This window comes from Catharus ustulatus, chromosome 20 (genome assembly GCF_009819885.2).
Source record: "Catharus ustulatus isolate bCatUst1 chromosome 20, bCatUst1.pri.v2, whole genome shotgun sequence".
NCBI classification, from domain to species: domain Eukaryota; kingdom Metazoa; phylum Chordata; class Aves; order Passeriformes; family Turdidae; genus Catharus; species Catharus ustulatus.
In genome coordinates, this window is record NC_046240.1 from 6086224 (window position 1) to 6104688 (window position 18465).

The 18465-nt window shown below is 48.2% G+C and overlaps 1 protein-coding gene across 23 annotated transcripts in view; it reads left to right on the forward strand.

The window, feature by feature from the left end:
- Positions 1 to 18465, forward strand: part of CACNA1G (calcium voltage-gated channel subunit alpha1 G) — a 144742-nt gene that overhangs the window by 75346 nt on the left and 50931 nt on the right. For 13 of the 23 annotated variants that reach the window (XR_004419806.1, XR_004419807.1, XM_033076861.2 and 10 more), the window contains exons 11-20: positions 542 to 693; positions 1223 to 1408; positions 2967 to 3081; positions 3740 to 3895; positions 8019 to 8087; positions 8959 to 8985; positions 10802 to 10895; positions 11429 to 11616; positions 11731 to 12177; positions 17609 to 17709. Coding sequence is in view for 21 of the 23 variants with exons in the window: in XM_033076861.2 (XP_032932752.1) it covers positions 542 to 693; positions 1223 to 1408; positions 2967 to 3081; positions 3740 to 3895; positions 8019 to 8087; positions 8959 to 8985; positions 10802 to 10895; positions 11429 to 11616; positions 11731 to 12177; positions 17609 to 17709 (1535 nt within the window). In the remaining 2 variants the exon portion in view is untranslated. The remainder of the gene's footprint in view (positions 1 to 541; positions 694 to 1222; positions 1409 to 2966; positions 3082 to 3739; positions 3896 to 8018; positions 8088 to 8958; positions 8986 to 10801; positions 10896 to 11428; positions 11617 to 11730; positions 12178 to 17608; positions 17710 to 18465) is intronic. The other 10 variants (XM_033076863.2, XM_033076870.2, XM_033076865.2 and 7 more) reach the window with 3 other exon arrangements.

Genomic DNA, 18465 nt, shown 5'->3' on the forward strand with positions numbered 1-18465 from the left:
GGCCCTTCCTCAGTTGCAGATTTGGGGCTACCTGATAATGAGATTTTTTTTTTTGAGTAATGAGATTTTTTTTGAGCCATTCTGGTTATATCACCTCAGATCTCTGCTTTTGAAAAATCTTAGCTCAAATCTTTTGATGAGCTACTAAATAAAAAGACAGGCCCTAAAGGGATATTTATGTGAGAAATGGCCTGACTTTCCCTTCTGCATAAGGACAATCAGTGTGGGGGATGCCAAAGCATTAAACCTCAGTAAATGCCATTTCTGCCTAAACCTCCTGAGGTGGTACTAAAGCTCTGATTAACGTGAAGTCCATGTCCAGATTTACCTGCTGAATTTACAATGGACTTCTAAACCTTAAACACTCTAATAGTATTTTCCTTCCATCTCCTGGGCTTTAGTGAGCTATTGCCATTTTCTCACCACATCATTAGCATCAGTATTCTCACACTTTCAGTGCTGGGGCTTGTGTTTCCTCATGTGATTTTTGGATATGGAGCTGGCTGCTTGTTTTCTCAATTTCCTCCTCTTCTTTCCCCAGCCAGAGGAACTAACCAATGCCCTGGAGATCAGCAATATCGTCTTCACAAGCCTGTTTGCCCTGGAGATGCTGTTGAAAGTCCTTGTTTATGGTCCTTTTGGCTACATTAAGAATCCATACAACATCTTTGATGGGATCATTGTGGTGATTAGGTACAAACCTTGAGCTTTCTTTATGTGTGTTTCTCCTCATTTGGCTGTTTAATTAAACAGAAAGTAAAGGAGAGTTGGCATAAATACCTTCCTGTGACACTTTACACTTCTCTCTGTAATGAATGTACTTAGGCATGATTGCTAATACATATCTTGGGATTATTTTACAGTCATTTTAGAGAGGCCCAAGCAGAAAGCAATCAGTCCCAATGTCCTGGGACAGTCTGGGATCCAAATGGCACAAGCAGTGCCCGATTAAGTATCTCTGTTTTCTTGGCACTTGCAAAGGCTACAACTGCCCCTGCAGCTGCAGTCACTGATTTTCAGTCATATTTTTGACACTCAAGTGGGGCTCTGCTCTTTGCAAGCCTGGACAGAGTCCAGATCACTGCGGGCATTGTCAGCGCACGTCTGCCCACCTTCCACCTCTCTCCTCTCTGAATCTCACCTTCCCTCCACTGCCTTTCCTCCAAACCTTGCAGCCAGGCTTTGTGCAGTGCCCTTGCAGTGACACTTTTGTTTTCCTCAGCGTGTGGGAGATCGTGGGCCAGCAGGGCGGGGGGCTCTCGGTGCTGCGCACCTTCCGCCTGATGCGCGTGCTGAAGCTGGTGCGCTTCATGCCGGCCCTGCAACGCCAGCTCGTCGTCCTCATGAAGACCATGGACAACGTGGCCACCTTCTGCATGTTGCTGATGCTCTTCATCTTCATCTTTAGGTGAGTGTTTCCAGTTCCCTGTCCTGAGGGTTTTGGATGGGATGCCGTGGTGGGATGAGGAGATGGCAGAGTCCGTACCAGAGCTGGATGGTCCCAGGAACAGCAGGGGTGGTTTGCTGCCCTAAATTCTCTCAGTTAGCCAGATGAGATGTTTGTCTGTGGATGATACAATTTCTCCAAAGCCATCTTCCCCTGGCCCCTGGAACTTGCTATAATAGATAAGGTATCCTAGATACCAAGGTTGAGCCAAATTCCTTAAGAATTTGGTCACTCTCTAACACTTCAGAAGATAATTGGTTAGAAATTAGTCTGTGTAATTGGTCAGTTCACCTTTAGAACGTCTCACTTAGATTGGATGCTGTTCTTTGTATAAACTTCTATTGGTTGTAGTTTGAATCCTTCCTGAACCTATAAATATAGCTGCCTGCCCTTTGTTTGAGGGGAGAATCCTGCTGATCACCCTTTCGCATGAAAATAAAGACTCTTGTGGAAATGGTCAAGTAGGGTCTCCGGTCTTTCTTGGCTGACGAAAATGTGAGTTTTCTGAGAGTTAGTTACATGTTAGCACTCTCTGGTCCCACTGAAATCCACCAGGGACCGAAAGAGAAAACCACATTTGTCTTTGCAAAATGGTTTACAAAGAAAATCTTTCAGGCTGGATGATTCCTTGACATCACCCCAAGACAGAAATCCCATTACTTACCAGCTATCAGAAAGCCTGGTGCTAAAAATATTGCCAAGAAGAGAATGATGTTCCCAAAGAAATGTCAGACATGGTGGTGCTTGTGCTTTTTCATGGCCTCATCTTCAGACAAGCAGAAATGTTAGAAACAGGGTTGGTGTAGCCCTGTATTTTTAGATTTTGGTCTAGATTTTGAGAAGAGCCTTTCTCCTTCTACAGCCAAGTGTGGTGTTTGAGCAACGCAGGCACTGGGAAGGCTGAAGAGAGGCAGTGTCTTCCAGGGGATAATGTCCCTTCTTCCAGTGAGACTCCAAAACTGCCACTTTCAGCTGTGGTGCTCAGTAGAGCTGTAAATAATTTGATTATTCAGGTTACTAGCAGAGAGCAGGGAAAAGAAGATTATTCTTTTAGTATCTATCCATAATGAAAGGTATTCTGTTCTTCTGTCAAAATTGAAAAAGCTGCTTCAAGTCCCCTGATATGTCTTATTCAGGCATTTCACAGAAACCCTTTTTGTCTTCCTAATTCAGTTGAAGCATATTTTGCTGAAAATGTGTCATTGCAAAACAGAAAGTCAAAACATTTTGTTTAGAAAATGTTGAAAGACAATGTTTTGACTTAGAAAAAAATGAAGCAGAAGAAAAACAAGGAGCAGACACACTTTTTGGTTGAAACTCCTTGACAGATTTGACCTAAATTCACATCTGATTTGCGTGATCTCAAGGCATGTTTTTCAACGAACAAAGGATCCATCTTTTTTTAAAAAAAAAAACATTAAAAAAGAATTGCCCAGGTGAAATGAGGAGAGAGTCACCCTGCTGTGTGATTACTGGTTTGTGTGGTGGTGCTGTTGCTGAGCCCCTGCTTCATTTGCAGCATCCTGGGCATGCACCTCTTTGGCTGTAAGTTCGCCTCGGAGCGGGATGGGGACACTCTGCCCGACAGGAAGAACTTTGACTCCTTGCTCTGGGCCATCGTCACTGTTTTCCAGGTACAAAATGGAAAATGCCACAACTGATGGGTGTTTGGAGGCTGGGAAGAACTGGGGTTGTTTTCCAGCTCATCTGACAGAGCTTAGTGAAGCTCCATGCCATGGAGAGAAGATGAGCCAAAACCACAAGTGCAGGTTTAGGGGGGCTCTCAGCTCTCAGACTGTTCTCCAGACTAAATCAGAAGCCTGGTGAGGAGGGGCTGCCAAGGCAGGTGGCTCTTGTGTTTGCAGGGTATGGACTGGGTGGGTGAAGGGGTGGAATGAAATGGAGGAGATCAGGACCATTTGCAGAGGTATTTTGACAAATAATGGAATCTGATTTATGGCCAACATGTGCAGTTTTTGTTCTAGCAGCTCCGGGCCCTGTAACCCTGGGATCTGTGGAGGACTTTAATCATCCTGGCTGACCAAAGGAAAGGTCTGACCAGTGTTGTGTTACATGGGGGACAGGGCATTTTGCACAAGGTCCTTGCTGGTGGTTGGGAATCACAATCCCCCTGCTCCTCTCTCTTCTCTGGCTCAGAAGGGATTTATCCTTTTGGGGTTGCACTACAGTGGATGCCCTAAAAGCAGGATGCTTGTCTGGCCCATCCACAGCATGGATACCCAGCATGCTATCCTCCAGTGTCTCCACAGTCCTGATACCCTTCCTCTGCAGATTTTGACCCAGGAAGACTGGAACAAGGTCCTTTACAATGGCATGGCCTCCACCTCCTCCTGGGCTGCTCTCTACTTCATCGCTCTCATGACGTTTGGGAATTACGTTCTCTTTAATCTGCTGGTGGCCATCCTCGTGGAGGGTTTCCAGACAGAGGTAATGTCCTCATGCTCGAGCCTTTGCTTTCTTCTCAAGTTTTAGGGCCTCCAGATCCTGGAATCTGATTTCTAAGGTGGACAACAATACCTGGACAAAAGTGGTATGGGAAAAGCATGGGGTAAAATATTAGGTCTTCTTATTTTTTTTACTTCTTTTTTTGTTTCCATAGCCATGGTGCAATTTAATACAGCAAACCCTGTACACGAAGGGCTTAAATGAAAAGCATTGTTAGCATTAATGCAGGAGTGGGAATTGAGGGGTGAGTCAGGCACTGTGGATGGGATTGCTGCTATGACAGTCTCTTTGAAACAGTTTTCACCGTGTTTGTCATCCAGATTCAAGGCCCCTCCTGAAAACTTACACAGGCTGGTAAGAGATTAGTGACACAATTATCTTTTTTTTTCATGGTATGCATTCATGGAGCTCTTCCAGTTCCCAGCCCTGCAATGCTCTCTGTGTTTTAAAGTACCTGATTTTGGTCTCTGCCATCTGCTTCCTCACAATGGGAGCTTCCCTGAGACATCCTGCATTGCTGGAGGCTTTGAGAGGCAATGTAGAATTGAGCTCAACCCTTTTCTCCATCCTACTGCCAATCCAGCTGTCCAGCTCAGAGTGGGTGTGCATGTCACCTAGAACCCCTCAGAGTGGGGGACCTGTGATGCCCACCTGCTCCTTGCAAAAGCTTTCTAACTGTTCAAGAACACCCATAAGGGGAGGGGACCTTTACACCCTGCCCAGGGCGTTGGTTGGAGAGGTAAATACAACCTAAAACTCCTCACTAGAGTCTGCTTGTATGGGCTGTGCTTCTACACACTATCTCTGATTTTTTAAAGCATTCTGGGGTGATTAAGTATTATTTAAGATTTGTTCCATGTGTGTTATAATATTCTACCATCCTACGAACAGAACTGTTTTTATTATCATTACTATTTTTGAAGTTTGGTGTTAAATTAATGGAGTCTTACCAGGACATAGCAAGAAGAAATTTTTTTTTTTTTGTATCATCTCTCTCTCCGTGTTGGTGCTTTTCTTTTTTAATTGTTATTGTTGTAGCTGTTTCTGTCTGTAAATGCCCCCACCCTTCAGCCAAAGGGACAATCACTGCTGGGTTCTCTCAAAGGGCAAAATGTTCCTCTGCCCAGCTCTCTCAAATAGCAAAAATGTTCCCTTGCTTGAGTGATAAGAGGTACAAAGCTCCTTGTCTGTTCCTGGTGACAGCTTGGAAAGCCAACCTTTATTCCATCTGGCAAATTGAGCTTTGAAGGTCACCAGCCCAGGAGATCACCTAGGGCACCCACTATGCAGAGGAAAGGATACAGCCTTTAAGTGCAGCAGCCCCTGGTCTTTAAGGCAGGCTGACTCCTCATGGTTTGCCATGCTGGAGCATGCTCCTGCTCCAGCACTGCAGCCTGCCTCTTCTGGCAGCAAACTGTCCCTTCTTTGTGCCCAGCTGTGCCATGGAGCAACTCCCTGTAAAGCCATGCCCTGGCTTAATGGGCTGTGGTTTTATTCCAGTAATGATGTCCTTGAGGGTCTGGCTGCCCCAGAGTCAGGGAAGTGCCTGCAGCACTCCTCAAATTTGCTCTTGGCTGTTTTCTGCAGCAGAGCTGCCCCATCCGCTGCCCCCATGTCTCCTCTGCCAGGGCAGTGCTGGGCTGGTCCCAGCCAGCTTCAGGATCTCTGTGTGAGCTGAAATGTGCTGTAAGTGCTGTGTAAACCAGGGAGGAACCTCGGATTTGGGACAGCACTGGGATAGCCTGAAGCTAGAGATGTTTTTGCCAGTATTGAGGTGAGCACAGGGACCAGGAACAAGTGCAGCTCCCAAAGACCAAACCTGGGCTGTCAACTGACATGTCAGGCTCAGCCATGACGATTTTAACAAACTCACACCATATTTCCATGATTTGTGACTCTGATTATGCTGCTGTTTTATATCTCAAGCTTTGATGATAGCTTTTTCACAATAATCTTTCTTCCACATCCTTGTTATTCTGAGTTCTCCACATTCCTCCAGTGAGGTGCAGTGACACCAAGAGATCCCTTGGCTCAGCCCAGGTCTCCCGCAGCAGACTGGGAGCAAATGTCTCTGGAGGTCAGGCCCCAGGTCTGGCCTTGCTGCTCTATGTTTATTCAGCTTTGCTGGTGTGTAGCTTTGCAAACAGATCACGTTCTGGTTTTTGCAAGCCAGCACAGAGAGGATCCTCTCCTAAGCAGAATTAATAGAGAGATCATCTCTCGCTGTAAACAAACCCTGGCGTCTACAGCCCGTGTCTGCACTTGACTCTTCTGAGTCGAGTTTGTTGGATTTTTTTTTTTCCATTCTCCTTCAGATTTCTGGGCGGAAACACAATCCTGGGGCTGCTGCCTTTATCTCCCTGGTCCTTGAGTGCCTTTCCTCAATCCACAAGCACCTCGTTAATTTTAGTGCATGGCTTTGCAGCCCCAGTTGCCAGGCAGCAGATGACTATAAGCAGCTGAAAAAACTAAAAGTGCCTCTTCCAAACTTTAAATACAGAGCAATGTATTTTGCAGGATTGAGGTGGAGGATTTTCCCCCATTTTTTTCCTTTAATTTGGTTACCAGCTTCTCTCATGCAAAAGGCACAGGCAGGGCTTTGTACCATGTGGTTATTTTTGACTGCACATTACCTGGTTGAATTGGACCCTGGTGTTGGTGTGGAGAGTGAGCAGGGCTGGAAATTGCTGCACAACCACTCAGGTGCCTGCCTTGAACACTTCTCTCTGAAGCAAGGAATGACTCCTCTTAGTCAGGCATAAAGCTCCTCTCCTGAGGGAATTCCTAATAGTGTTATCTCCAGGGTGTATTCTTCCATTGGTAATCCTTCCAGTTTGTGTCCTGTTGTCCCCATCTGTCCTCACTCATGGGTTTGATCCTTTCCATCCTTTGTGCCCTGCTCCCTCCCTGGCCCCCCAGCTCCTCCAGCCTCCCCATCCTTTTCTCTGCAGGACACTACCTGCTCTCCAGAGGTAGTATCCTTGGGGAAATACAGATATTCAACTTCTGGGTTTTCCCCTGAGGGAACAGTCCCTCCTGCAGGGGAGATTTTGGATGGTGTTTTTCTTGCATCCCTTGCCTATTGCATTCCTATTGGCTTCAGTGGGATTTTCCTTGTGAAAGGAAACATTTCCATCTTTTCCCTTTTGATGGCTTTTCCATCTCTCTCTATTACAAGCAAAGACTTTAAGTTAAGTGTCCATCACATTGCTGGCAAGTCCTTAAACTCTTCATCCCAGCCTAGGCTGGGATGAGTTTTGTAACCATTTAGCAACCAGAGGAAAGATCCATTGTCCTGTAGGCAAGAAATCCAGCTGGTGGGATAATGTGTGCCCTACTGCTGCAGCATGGAACCTCTTGCTGCCCCATGGGACAGGACCAGGCACTGCCACTCTGCTGAAAAATGCTGAGGAATATTGGAAAAGCCACCCCTGAACAAGGGGAAACACAACAAGGTGAAAAATGATGTCTGTTTTCCAAGTGGACAGGGAAAGGCTGGATTCTGGTGCTGTGAAATGTTGGGGTCATGCATGTGGCAAAATTTGTGCCCCCCAGGCTGCAGACCCCTGGTTTAAACTGCTGATTTAAATGGGTCTCTCCACTAACAGGGCTGAGCAGCAGGGATCTGAACTCACAGCAGACTGTGTCTCTCCTTAAATTAGGTATTTCACCTGCAAGAGCACTGATATTGTGTTAATCAAACATTCGTTAAAAGCTTCCATTGCTGCCTAATGAAGGAGTAATAAATAAAGATGCTATTATACAGCTGCAAAAAAAAAAAAAAAAAACATGTTTTCAATAATTAGCTGGTGTTTCATTAGCACAATTATCACTTAGGAGCTGAAGCAAGCTCTGTTCGAAACACTTAATTTAAAGGGTGTAAGGCTGGTCCCTTCAAAGGCTTCTTCCTCCCTGAGATCTCCCTCTGTGTCCCTGTGCTGAGTGCCGTGGATCCAGTGCCTGGCTCTCCTCTGTGGCCACACACTGCCCTCCTCCCCCTCTTCTCCCGTGTTTTTTGATTCCCCGCTCAGCCGTGCTGTTGAAACTGAAAATTGAACCCCACCTTCCCCTTCCTCCCTGTTCCCTCCCCCCGTCTCTCCTTCAGGAGATCTCCAAGCGAGAAGAAGCGAGTGGGCAGTTAAGCTGTATTCAGCTGCCTGTCGACTCGTCGGGGGTACGTACAGCACATCCCACCCCACCGTGCTCGTCTCTCTCGTGGTGCCTGGTCACACACCGTGCTGCTGTTCTCATCCTAGTCGCTGTCATTCTTTTGGGGTCTAGTTGGCTGTTTTGGAAGTGGTTTATTTAGTTTTTATTTCCTTTTTTTTTTTTTTGTCACACTCATTGTTGAGTCAGCCCTGATTTTAAGTCCCTTCCTTCTTTGAGGGACCCAGGTAAATTAAGGTGGGTGGTTCAAAGTGGCTCCAGCCAGCAGCTCTCGCTGGCCCCTTTCTGGATGCCTGCCCTGGGGAAGGCTCCCCAAGGGCTGTCACAGCCTCTCCATGGCACGTCCCAGTGTGGGATGTGGATGGTGATGCTGATTGCAGGGCTTGCCTGCCAAGGCTCCCTCATGCAGGCGGGGGAGGATGCCCAGGAGTGAAGGGACCTGGAATCAAACCTGTTTTGATAGGTGTGTGTGTGTGTTGACGTGTGTGTGGGTGTCTGCAGGACAGGGTAGGACAGCAGCAGTGGCACTGTGGCGTGTCCCAGAAAGGCTGGTGGAAATACTGAGATTGCCACATTACAGGATGTGAAATGGTCTTGCTCAGGTCTGAGGAAGCCGTGGATCTCTGAAGCACAGCACACCACAAACCTCACCCTTCTGCCAAGCTTATTTCTCTTTATCACTCACTTCCCTTTCTGTCCTTTCCCAGAAGCCTGGCTTTTCCCTCAGCCCAAAAAGCCCTTTCCCCTATATCCCAGTGTGTCTGTCCCTTTTGGTACAGGCTGGTTTAGTCACTTTACTGCCTGGTCCAGCTTGACATACCCTCATTTCCCAAAAGGATTTTAACTCCCTGTTCTCTCATAACCCCTTTTCTATCCAGAAAGGCAAGCTGGGAGTGCAAGAACAGGTAACGGGCAGCAGCACCGGCTGCGAGATGTTCGTCTGCACCGTCCTGAGTCTGGCACGTGGTGTTTGGGAGGGGATGCTCACTGCCCTCCAGACATGGGGTTTGGTGCTTGGGAAGGGGGTGGGAAGTCCCCTCATGGCTCTGCTTTTCCCTCTCAGCACACATCTCATTGTGCCCCCTTAAAATTTTCCTTAGGGCTGTTGAAGAGCACTCCAGGAATACAAATAACGTAAAATTCTTCTCAGTATTTATTTCTTTTTAATAACCCATTAGGAAGAATGAGTAATTCCTGGCAGGCCCGCTGACAGGCTGAGCTGGGAGCCTTTATGGGGAGCATACCTGGAGCCAGCTGGAGCCCCTGTTCTCACAGAGACTGGGTCTGACTCCAGCAAAGCTCAGGCCAGCCTGACTTTACTGCTCCCCCTTGCAAGGTGCATTCCTGACCTTCTCAGGCTGCATCCTGCAGGAGGAGCTTCCCTGGAAAGCACAGAAGTCCTGGATCCTCAGGAGGGGAAATTTTGAGCCAACAATTCACGTCACGCTCTCTTTTGCCTTAAAAATATCTCTGAGTGTCCAGCCTGCCTGGAAAAAATATCTTTAATAGTTTAGTAACCCCACACTAAATAGGGGGAGAATTGGGGCTCATCCCTCTGGGGTTTTGCTTAATCATGAAGTGTGGGGCACTGACCCGTGTTGGATTAATCTCTTCCTCCTGTCTCATGCTGGGCTCCTTCTGAGATTTTACAATCAATGGGTACCCTAGCACCAAACCTCAGCAGTGCTGGTCAGGGCTCCTGCAGATGCAGCTTAGCCTTGGTGGGGTTTTCTGGGGCTCCTGGGCTCTCACTGCTAAAGTGAGGATCTGCTTGGCTTCTCCCATCCCAGCATCTTCCTCCCCTTCCCACCTCTTCTCCATCGTGACAGGGCTTGGTGCCCTTTGCCAGAGCAGTGGTTTCAGCCATGAATCCTCCTCTTTTTGGATGGGTATCGATCATTCTGGCGAGCACCTCTGCCCCTCTTAGGTGTATCCTGACTATACCACACCCTAAGCACCTTTCTGCAGTGCCAATGGACAGAATCAGGGTCTGTGCCACCAGACCAAGAACCCAGGCACCACGCAGAGAACAATGCTCAACATCATCTTCCTCTGCCTGAGATGGGCACCTATCAGAGCAGGCAGGCCTCGCTCAACCAGCAGAATTTAAACCCCCAGATGATCCAGCATAAATCCGCAAAACTCCTGCTCCTCCTGTGTGTGGCAGCTGGGAGGGAAAGGGTCCCTTGTGGCATTTGATGTTGGGTTCTGCCACCTGGATCCTCTCTGTGCTGATGGGACATGTCACTTTTGTCACCTCGGAAATTTGGGGTCTGTTGTGCCCTTTCTGAACCCTGGATTTCTCCATCAAAGCATCGCTAGAAAGAGCCACACCCAGGGATTTTTAGGTGTATAAATTCAGAGAGATTAGTAGGATCATCTTTTGTCCTCAAATTGTTCATCAATATCGGTCCTCCCCTAACATCTGCCACACATGCAATTCCAGCAGCAAAAATTAAGCAATAGTTTGGTTTTTCTCCTGATCCCTTTCTGGGACTATGTTGGGAGCCAGAGGCAATCCGTCTTCCTGGTAGGAGGTTAATTAGTCTGTGGTATAAACCTGTGCATGCATCATTTTGTGGAAGGTGATGTTGCATCGTGGTACCGAGTTCAGTGGATCTGTAAGGTGTGGTGTTGGACACGGGAATCCATATTTGCAGAGGGCTGTCCGTGCACTGTGGCCCCTCAGCCTCCTTGCTGAAGCTTTCTGTTTTGCTCCAGGGTGATGCTTCCAAGTCTGATTCCGAGGGGGATCTCTTCCCCCGCAGCCTGGAAGAGGAGGGAGAACTTAAGAAAAACTTGTCAAATCCAGCCTGTGAGTAATAACCCTGGGAGGACAGGCCCTTCCACAGAAACCTTGCTTTGCTGTGAAAACAGTGTGTCTGAAGGGAAAAACCCCTCCTAGAGGGAATGCTGTAGTCCCAGTTGTGTCATGCTTGACTTTGCAGCAGGCTTGGGGTGGGACTGTGGGCTGTAGGAAGGGAGAGAATGATTGCATTCCAACTGGTAATTTCCCCATCAAGCCCGAGGTGAGGTGAGGTGTGAGGTGTCTCTGCTGGAGGAGTTTGGAGAAGGAGGATAGAAGGAGTGGGCAGGGAGTTCTCAGGGTTGGAGCTGGTGGGTGTTGATTGGAGGGTTGAGGGGCAGCAGTGACATTTTGGGTATGCTGTCCTCCACCACCAATACCTGATTCCATAACACACACAATCCCATTCCTGTTTGGCCTGAACCACCCAACTGTCCAGAAGGGCTTTATGGCCCACATCCCCTTGATGCTCAGAGCAGCAGCTTCGCCTGTAGGTGCTCCCCATTGAGCTGCGACGCCTAAAACCCGCTCTTCTCTTGCAGTGATGGCCCTGGGCGAGCACCCGGAGCTGAAGAAGAGCCTGACCCCGCCGCTGATCATCCACACGGCCGCCACCCCCATGCCCATGCCCAAGAGCGCCGTGTTCGGGGACGCGCCGCAGGGCTACGAGTCCCGCCGGGCCAGCGGCGTCTCCGTGGAGCCCGTGGCCACCTTCGAGCTCAAGTCCCCGGTACTCGCCTCACCTCCCCCTGCGGCTGCCCAGCGTGTCCGTGCGGCTGTCTGTCCGTCCAGCCGGCCCGGGGCGGGCGGCTCGGATCTGATGCGGTCCGTGTCCTTCCCACAGCCCAGCGCCCGCAGCTCCCCGCACAGCCCCTGGAGAGCCAGCAGCTCCTGGAACAGCCGCCGCTCCAGCTGGAACAGCATCGGCCGGGCCCCCAGCCTCAAGCGCCGGGGGCAGAGCGGCGAGCGCAGGTCGCTGCTGTCCGGGGAGGGCAATGACAGCTCCGAGGAAGGCGACAGCTCGGACGAGGAGCGCTCCAGCCGCGCCGGCAGCTTCAATGGCTCTCTGCCCCAGCGCATGGAGTCGCTGGAGACAAAAGGCTCCTTTGACCTGCAGGACACGCTGCAGGTGCCTTCCCTGTATCGGACCAGCAGCGTGCACAGCACCAGGACCTCCGTGTCCGAGCACCAGGACTGCAATGGGAGGACCTCTCCGGGTCTGCTGCTGCACCAGGTGCACCTGGATGAGCCCCACCAGGATGGGGATGATGGCGATGATGAAGGCAGCATGGTAAGGAAGTGGCACGTGCTCGTTTTGGGCTTTTTGGCTTTGTCAGCGTGGGTGCAAAAAGGATTAGGTCTCAGCATCACCACCAGAGCAGAGTCACCCAGAAGGTCTCTAGGCAGTGGATGCTCTCAGAAATGGGATTGGTATCCAAGTAAGTATTACAGTGCAGTATCAGATGGCTCATGATGGGCATGTCAAGGTAAAACTGCCCAGGTTCCACTAAATCATGTAGAGTGAAGGCTATTGGAAATATATGCTTTTCTGGGTTTGTTTTTGTTTGGTTGGGGTTTTTTTGTTGTTGTTGCTGGTGGTGTTTTTTTGGTTTTTTGTTTTTTAACAAAGCAAGTAAGTCTCCCCACTTTCCAACTATTATTCAATTTTCTGCCCCCACACCAGCAGCAGAAAACTTCTATAGGCAAAGAAAGAGCATGGCTTGGTCACCCATTCCCGTGGCAGCATTGGTGGTAATTTCAGAGACTCTGCATTAATTTCCATCTGAAGAGGCATTTCAACTGATGAGTGTCTCTTTCACAGGCCGGTAAAGTGTCATTTAGGAAATATAAGCTGAAAAGACTGCAAGTGCAGGGAAGGGATGAGGGTTCCTTGTCCTTTTTTCAGAGGGATGTTTATATGGTAAAGGGGAAAAAAGGGAATCTGGCTGCTTTTCCAAAGTGGTTTGCATGGCTGGCAGAGTGGAGCTTGAGTTGGGCACGAGGGTGTCACAGTTCTGGCTGCCACGTGTGCATTGGGGCCAGTTCTGGAGTGTTTCCTGCTCTTCCCAGCTTATCTCTGATTTTCTCTTATTCCCAGATTTAAAAGTGTGATGGTCTGATGTGTCACCCCCAGGGGTGACTGTTTCTCTTGGGGAAGCAGGTGGGGTTTGGGTAGAGATGTGAGGGTAGCAGGGGCTGTTCTGAGAACAGGAAAGCTGCAGATTGTGGACATGATTTTACTCTTTTTTCAGTGAGTTTAATGAATGAAAATGGAATTGGGATCGTGTGAGGGAATGTGAAAGGCAATGTTGACTCCAGAGTCCTCTGCTCCTTACAGGAGGAGAAGGAGAGTTAGTGCTGGCAGAATGGAGCCACTCAGCCGTGAACTGCCTTTGCAAAAAGCCATTATCCCATTACATCTGCAGCATGGATCCTCAGCCTGGGATTTTTACACATTGTCTTAACCTGATTATAACTCCCATAAAATAAATTGAATTTTTAAGAAAAGGAGCAGTAATTATTTTTGGAAAAAATCCCCACTATTAGAAGTGTTGAAGAGACCATGCTCTTTATTGCTGGCTAGGGATTTTTTTCTCATGCTCCAACATCTGCTACTTTTCCAGGTCAGCTGGTCCAATCACCCCACCAGCACCTTTCTTTTCCTCCCCAGGATCAAAAGCCAGAGTCCCCCTTGTGCTGGATGTGGTGTGATGTGTCACTCCTCTCCCAACCAGTGCTGACAATGAACTGTTTAATAAGATTTTGAATTTTTATCCTCTGTTTTTTTACCATAGACCAAACATTATCCTCTGTGTACTGAGCTCTGGCCATGGAGGGTGGAATCACCTCAATACCCTCCCATGGAATGGTCAGAAGCAAATGCCAAGGGCAAGAATTGACAGCATGGGGAAATTAATTGTATCCCAGCCCATGGGATAGCCACAGCTGGGATACCTGCAGCTAGCTGGTGCCTTTACCCATGCTCTCAAATAAGTTTTCACTGAAAATCAGTAAACCATATGGACAAGAAAATATTGCTTGGATTAGCAAAATGTGGTCCAGGTTGCAGCTGGGCTTCCCTCCTGACATTTGGAGGAAAACTTTGCTCCTAAATTAGCCTTGACAAAGTTGGGGGCAGGGGGGGAATTGCATTTTAAATGGAAAAAATTAAATACAAAGCTCCCCATCAACAAAAGAAGAGAAGAACTTGACTGTTACTCAGATCAAAGTAATCCTAAATATGCCCTTCTGCATCAAAGCTTTGCATCCCTCCTTGCTGTCTGGATTTGATTGTCTCTGTGCAGAAATTAAAGGAAGAGCAAAGGCTTCATCTGGATTTCCCAGGCTACCCCTATATTAGTGCAGCTCTGCTGCCTTCAATGAGTTTATTCTGAATTTCCATCCCCCTGAGGAGCTAGAATCAGGCCCCTGACAGCTTCTCTCCCCAGAACCAGGAAACCAGGGGACTGAAACCTGTTCATTGCATCACTGCAGACGAGGATTCTCTCACAGAGAGAGTGATCCACACTTTTCTTGGGTCCACGTGGCTGTGACTGGGATCAGGGATCTGCTGCCAGGTCTTGGTTGTTTCCAGCTGCTGGATTTTAGATGCTTTGGGGTGCTTGCTGCCCAAATTGCTCAGTGCTCACAGCAGAAAGTAAGGGAAATATTGAATATGCAGCCAATGTGTCCCCTCCTTCCCAAAACCTCTCTGCATTTTACTGTTGCAGCTCCTTTCCCTATTCCACTTTTTCTCTGTGCATGGTCCAACCACTCCCAAACCCTCTCAGCCTGTCCCTGTTGCATATTAAAATTAAATAATCAGGTCTTGAGCGCCTCTGTGCAGCTTCCAGCTTGCCTGGAGGTCCTCTGCTGCTTGCAGAGCATTTTTCAGCAGTTCCCCCATCCTTATAATAAATCTTTTATAAATGTAAGCCTCTTCCTTACTCTGAGGAGTGCATCAGTCATCTTTTATTGCAAACTGCCTTCATCCTACCCTCAGAAGGGCATTAATATCTGAAATTCCTCCAAATAATAATGATTTAAAAAGCAGCTATTTGTCAGCACTCTCATTGCTGTGGGGTTGAGGGGCTCTGTTCCCACTGCTGCCCCCACCATCTTCCCACGTCCTGGCCCCTGCTGCCTCTGCTGAAGGGTTTGCATGGACTCACCCAGGGAGATTTGGTCCAAATCACTGGCAACTGAATTAAAGATTAGTTTTCTTCTCCCCCCACCACCCCCAGATCTTTATTCACCCTGTACAGGTGTGGTTTATGAACAAATAGATGTGATTTATGCCACATAATTGACATCTCACTTTGAACATAATGCAGGCTTGAACAGCAATCAGCCCCATTGTTGTCAATGTTGGAGCCTGCCTGGACCTCTCTGGGAAAGCCTTGGATGGGGCTCAGGCTGGGAGCACTCAGGATTTACTTCACAAATACCTTACCTTTGGCTCAAATTAACTGAACTCTGCTGTTCCATTGGTGGAAATGTGGAGTAATTCCTCTGAGTTTAGGTTTCTGGGGATGTACTTCAGCCTAGTGCTCACCCTCACTGTAACCCACTGAACAGAGAGACATGATGGAAGATCACTTTTTGACTTTGTTATCTGATTTAGCCCATGAACTGCAAGCTGCAACAATTAGCCAAACCCCAAAATATCCTTGGCATTAAAATTGGACAAAAGGAATATAAAGAAGCATTCTGTGCTGCTGACGCATTACCATTCACTACAAATCCCCTTGATAAATACCAGAACTGCTTTGAATAATAGATACTTCTGGAAAGTTACCAGCTCCCAAAATGAACTGGACTGAGTTGTAGCTATTACTCCATGTCCAGAGGCTAGGGTAGCAATCACTGCTCTCACCACAGCTTTGAGCAGGCACCCGATTTTTATCCATTTATTTACCTTTGTTAAATCTATGGATAATTAGACTAACCAGGCTGCTTGAAGGGATAACACAACCCCAAGGATGCATGCTCTATTAAATACAGTTTAGAGAGAAGGGAGCAGTTCTGACTGCTTGCCTGAAGCTGGAAAAGGGATGTGACAACATCCAAGACAGCCAAAACCCCACTGGTGTGCAGTGCATGGTCTGTGTGTGTGGAAGTTGAGGAAAGGATGGATGGCTGAAGGAGTAGGGTAGAAACCTCTAACTTTTCTTTTGTTATCCAAACTTTTCTTCTAATTTTCCCAAGGTGATTTTAATTTTCTTGAAGGTTCAGGTTGTCACCAAGGGCTTTCATTAAAACAGGCACTGCACCAATTATTCCCCATCACTAATGAGACCCCAGGCTGGCTGTCTGTAGGAAGAGAAAGCACTTCCTCCACTCCACTCAATTTATCCTAACAAATCCCATTTTTCAGCTCAGAGTTCTTCCAAGTGCTAACAGTTTGCCTCAAAGTGAATTCTCCCCCTGTTTCCAAGATGAAATAAATAAAAGTGCCTTAGCCCTGGAGTGTGGGTGCTCCTGGGGGATGAGGGTGGTTCCTGCACTGTCCTTCACACCCCTCTGTGGCCTCATGGCCCTGAAATCTTTAGAAGAAACTTCAAAGAACTCACATTTCCAGGTCTGCCCATCCAAGCCCAGGTGGTAGCAGAGAAATAAGGCTTATGAAAGAGCAAGAATTGGTTTTTTATTTATCTGCAAAGCACTCTGTGACACTGCACACACCGTTCTGTGCATTTATCTTTGGTGCTTTGATGTGGAAGGGCTGGGGAAGCCCTGGTGTGATAGGCAAGATGTTGGCCTGGTTTTTAATGGTTGTCCATGCACAGGGTGCTAACACTGCTTTGCCAGTGGGATTAAAGATCTTGATTTTCCTTTGAAGGTCTGTGGATGAGAAGGTGATAAACTTAAACCAGAATTTGTTGCAGCCAGGATGAGGCTTCCCCTCAGCATCCAATTTTTAATGTCTTTGGTTGACTTATTGGCTCAGGCTTTTGCAGTCTGCCTTCCTGACCCGAAATGACCTTGCAGACAGTCTGTAACATAAGTATGCGTGGCTGAGGATGTGCTGTGGCTTCAAGTCGGAATTACTTTGCAGGAATTGGATGGCTCATGCTCATGCAGGTCAGGCTGACCACAGTGTTCCCTTCTGGCTTTATAATCTCCCATCTAATCTGTTCAAGCTGAATGAGAGGCAGACGATCACCGTTGTGTTCCTGGAGCAAAACTTGGGCCTCAAGTCATTTCTTCAGCCTTCCAGTGGTGCATGGACACAGGGTTTGGCCCAGCAAGCAGAAGGAATCCCTCCCTCTGTTCCCTTATAACCTCTGACATAATCATCATATATTGTTTTTTAAAAAACAAACAAAAATATCCCACAAAATTTCCCCAAAATACCTTAGAAGATTCAGGCAAGGACCTGATGAGTATTTGGAGGGACTGAGAGGGTTGTCATTCCTTTGGGCAAGGGTTTTATTTATCATGTTGGGTAACTGTGTGCCAGATGCAGTTACTGTGCAGAGAAGAAGCCAGACCGAGCGCTGTGAGCTCACGGGGCTGGCACAGCCCTCGTCTGGCTGCCACAGTCCTCCCCCTGCCCAGCAGGGCCTTCTTTGGGGACATCATTTTATTTCAGCTTCACTGAGCACTTGAAGATAACTTTTTAGTGAAAAGCTGCCCTGAGTCCCTCACGTGGAGGTTTTGGGGGGTTGCTGTTTTAACTGTTGTGTGTTTTCCTCCTGCTCTGTCTGCTTTCCCTGCAGAGCAAGAGGGAGCGCCTGAAGGGCTGGCTGCGGGCACAGCTGCCCAGCTGCTGCAAGGAGAGGGACTCCTGGTCCATCTACATCTTCGCCCCTCACTCCAGGTAAGGCAGGATGGATGGTAACAGTGCATGCCCTCATTACAATGGCTCAGATAGGTCCCTGTGTGTCAGTGCACAAAGCTCCCAGTGTGACAGCAGGGTTCAATAGCAGACAGCTGCTGGCTGCAGAGGGCTCAGCAGTGTCCAGTCAAGACCCATAGCCCAGGGAATGGCTGCAACTTCATCAGGTTCCTCATTTCCTTTGGCAGGGATGCCAATGCTCTCCAAGTTTTTCACTTGGTAGGAGAAGAGCAGCATCAAGCAGAAAAATCTGAATTTGCCCTACCACACTTTTACAGCACAGCAAAGGACTCCCTGACCGCCTCAGCTGCCTCTCCCCTGAACTTCTGTGTCCTCCCCTTCCCTTTCTTTGGAGAACACCTCTCCTTGCCTGAAGGCTCTGTCCTTCCCCCAGCCAGCCCTGTGGAGCCAGCTGAGCTCCGTGCTGCTCCACGCGTTCCCTGGACAAACCCCCACGCACCCGAGGGTTCCCCCTGTGGGAGCTCAGGCCCTGGACAGCGTTCAGGTTCATTCATACAAAGATTAGAGAGATTTTCAGAAACAGACTTTGGGAAATGTAATACGGTATTATAAATCCTGGGTCAGTGTACAGCCATCTGTCACAATAAATAGCTTGTGTGCCTTTATTCCATGTGTGCTCAGCTCCTTATAGGAGTATTTCTTCATTTGTTTAAGCTAAACCTGAGCACCAGGAACCAGGTAGAGGGGCCTGGCTGTGTGTCTGAGTCATGGGAGCAG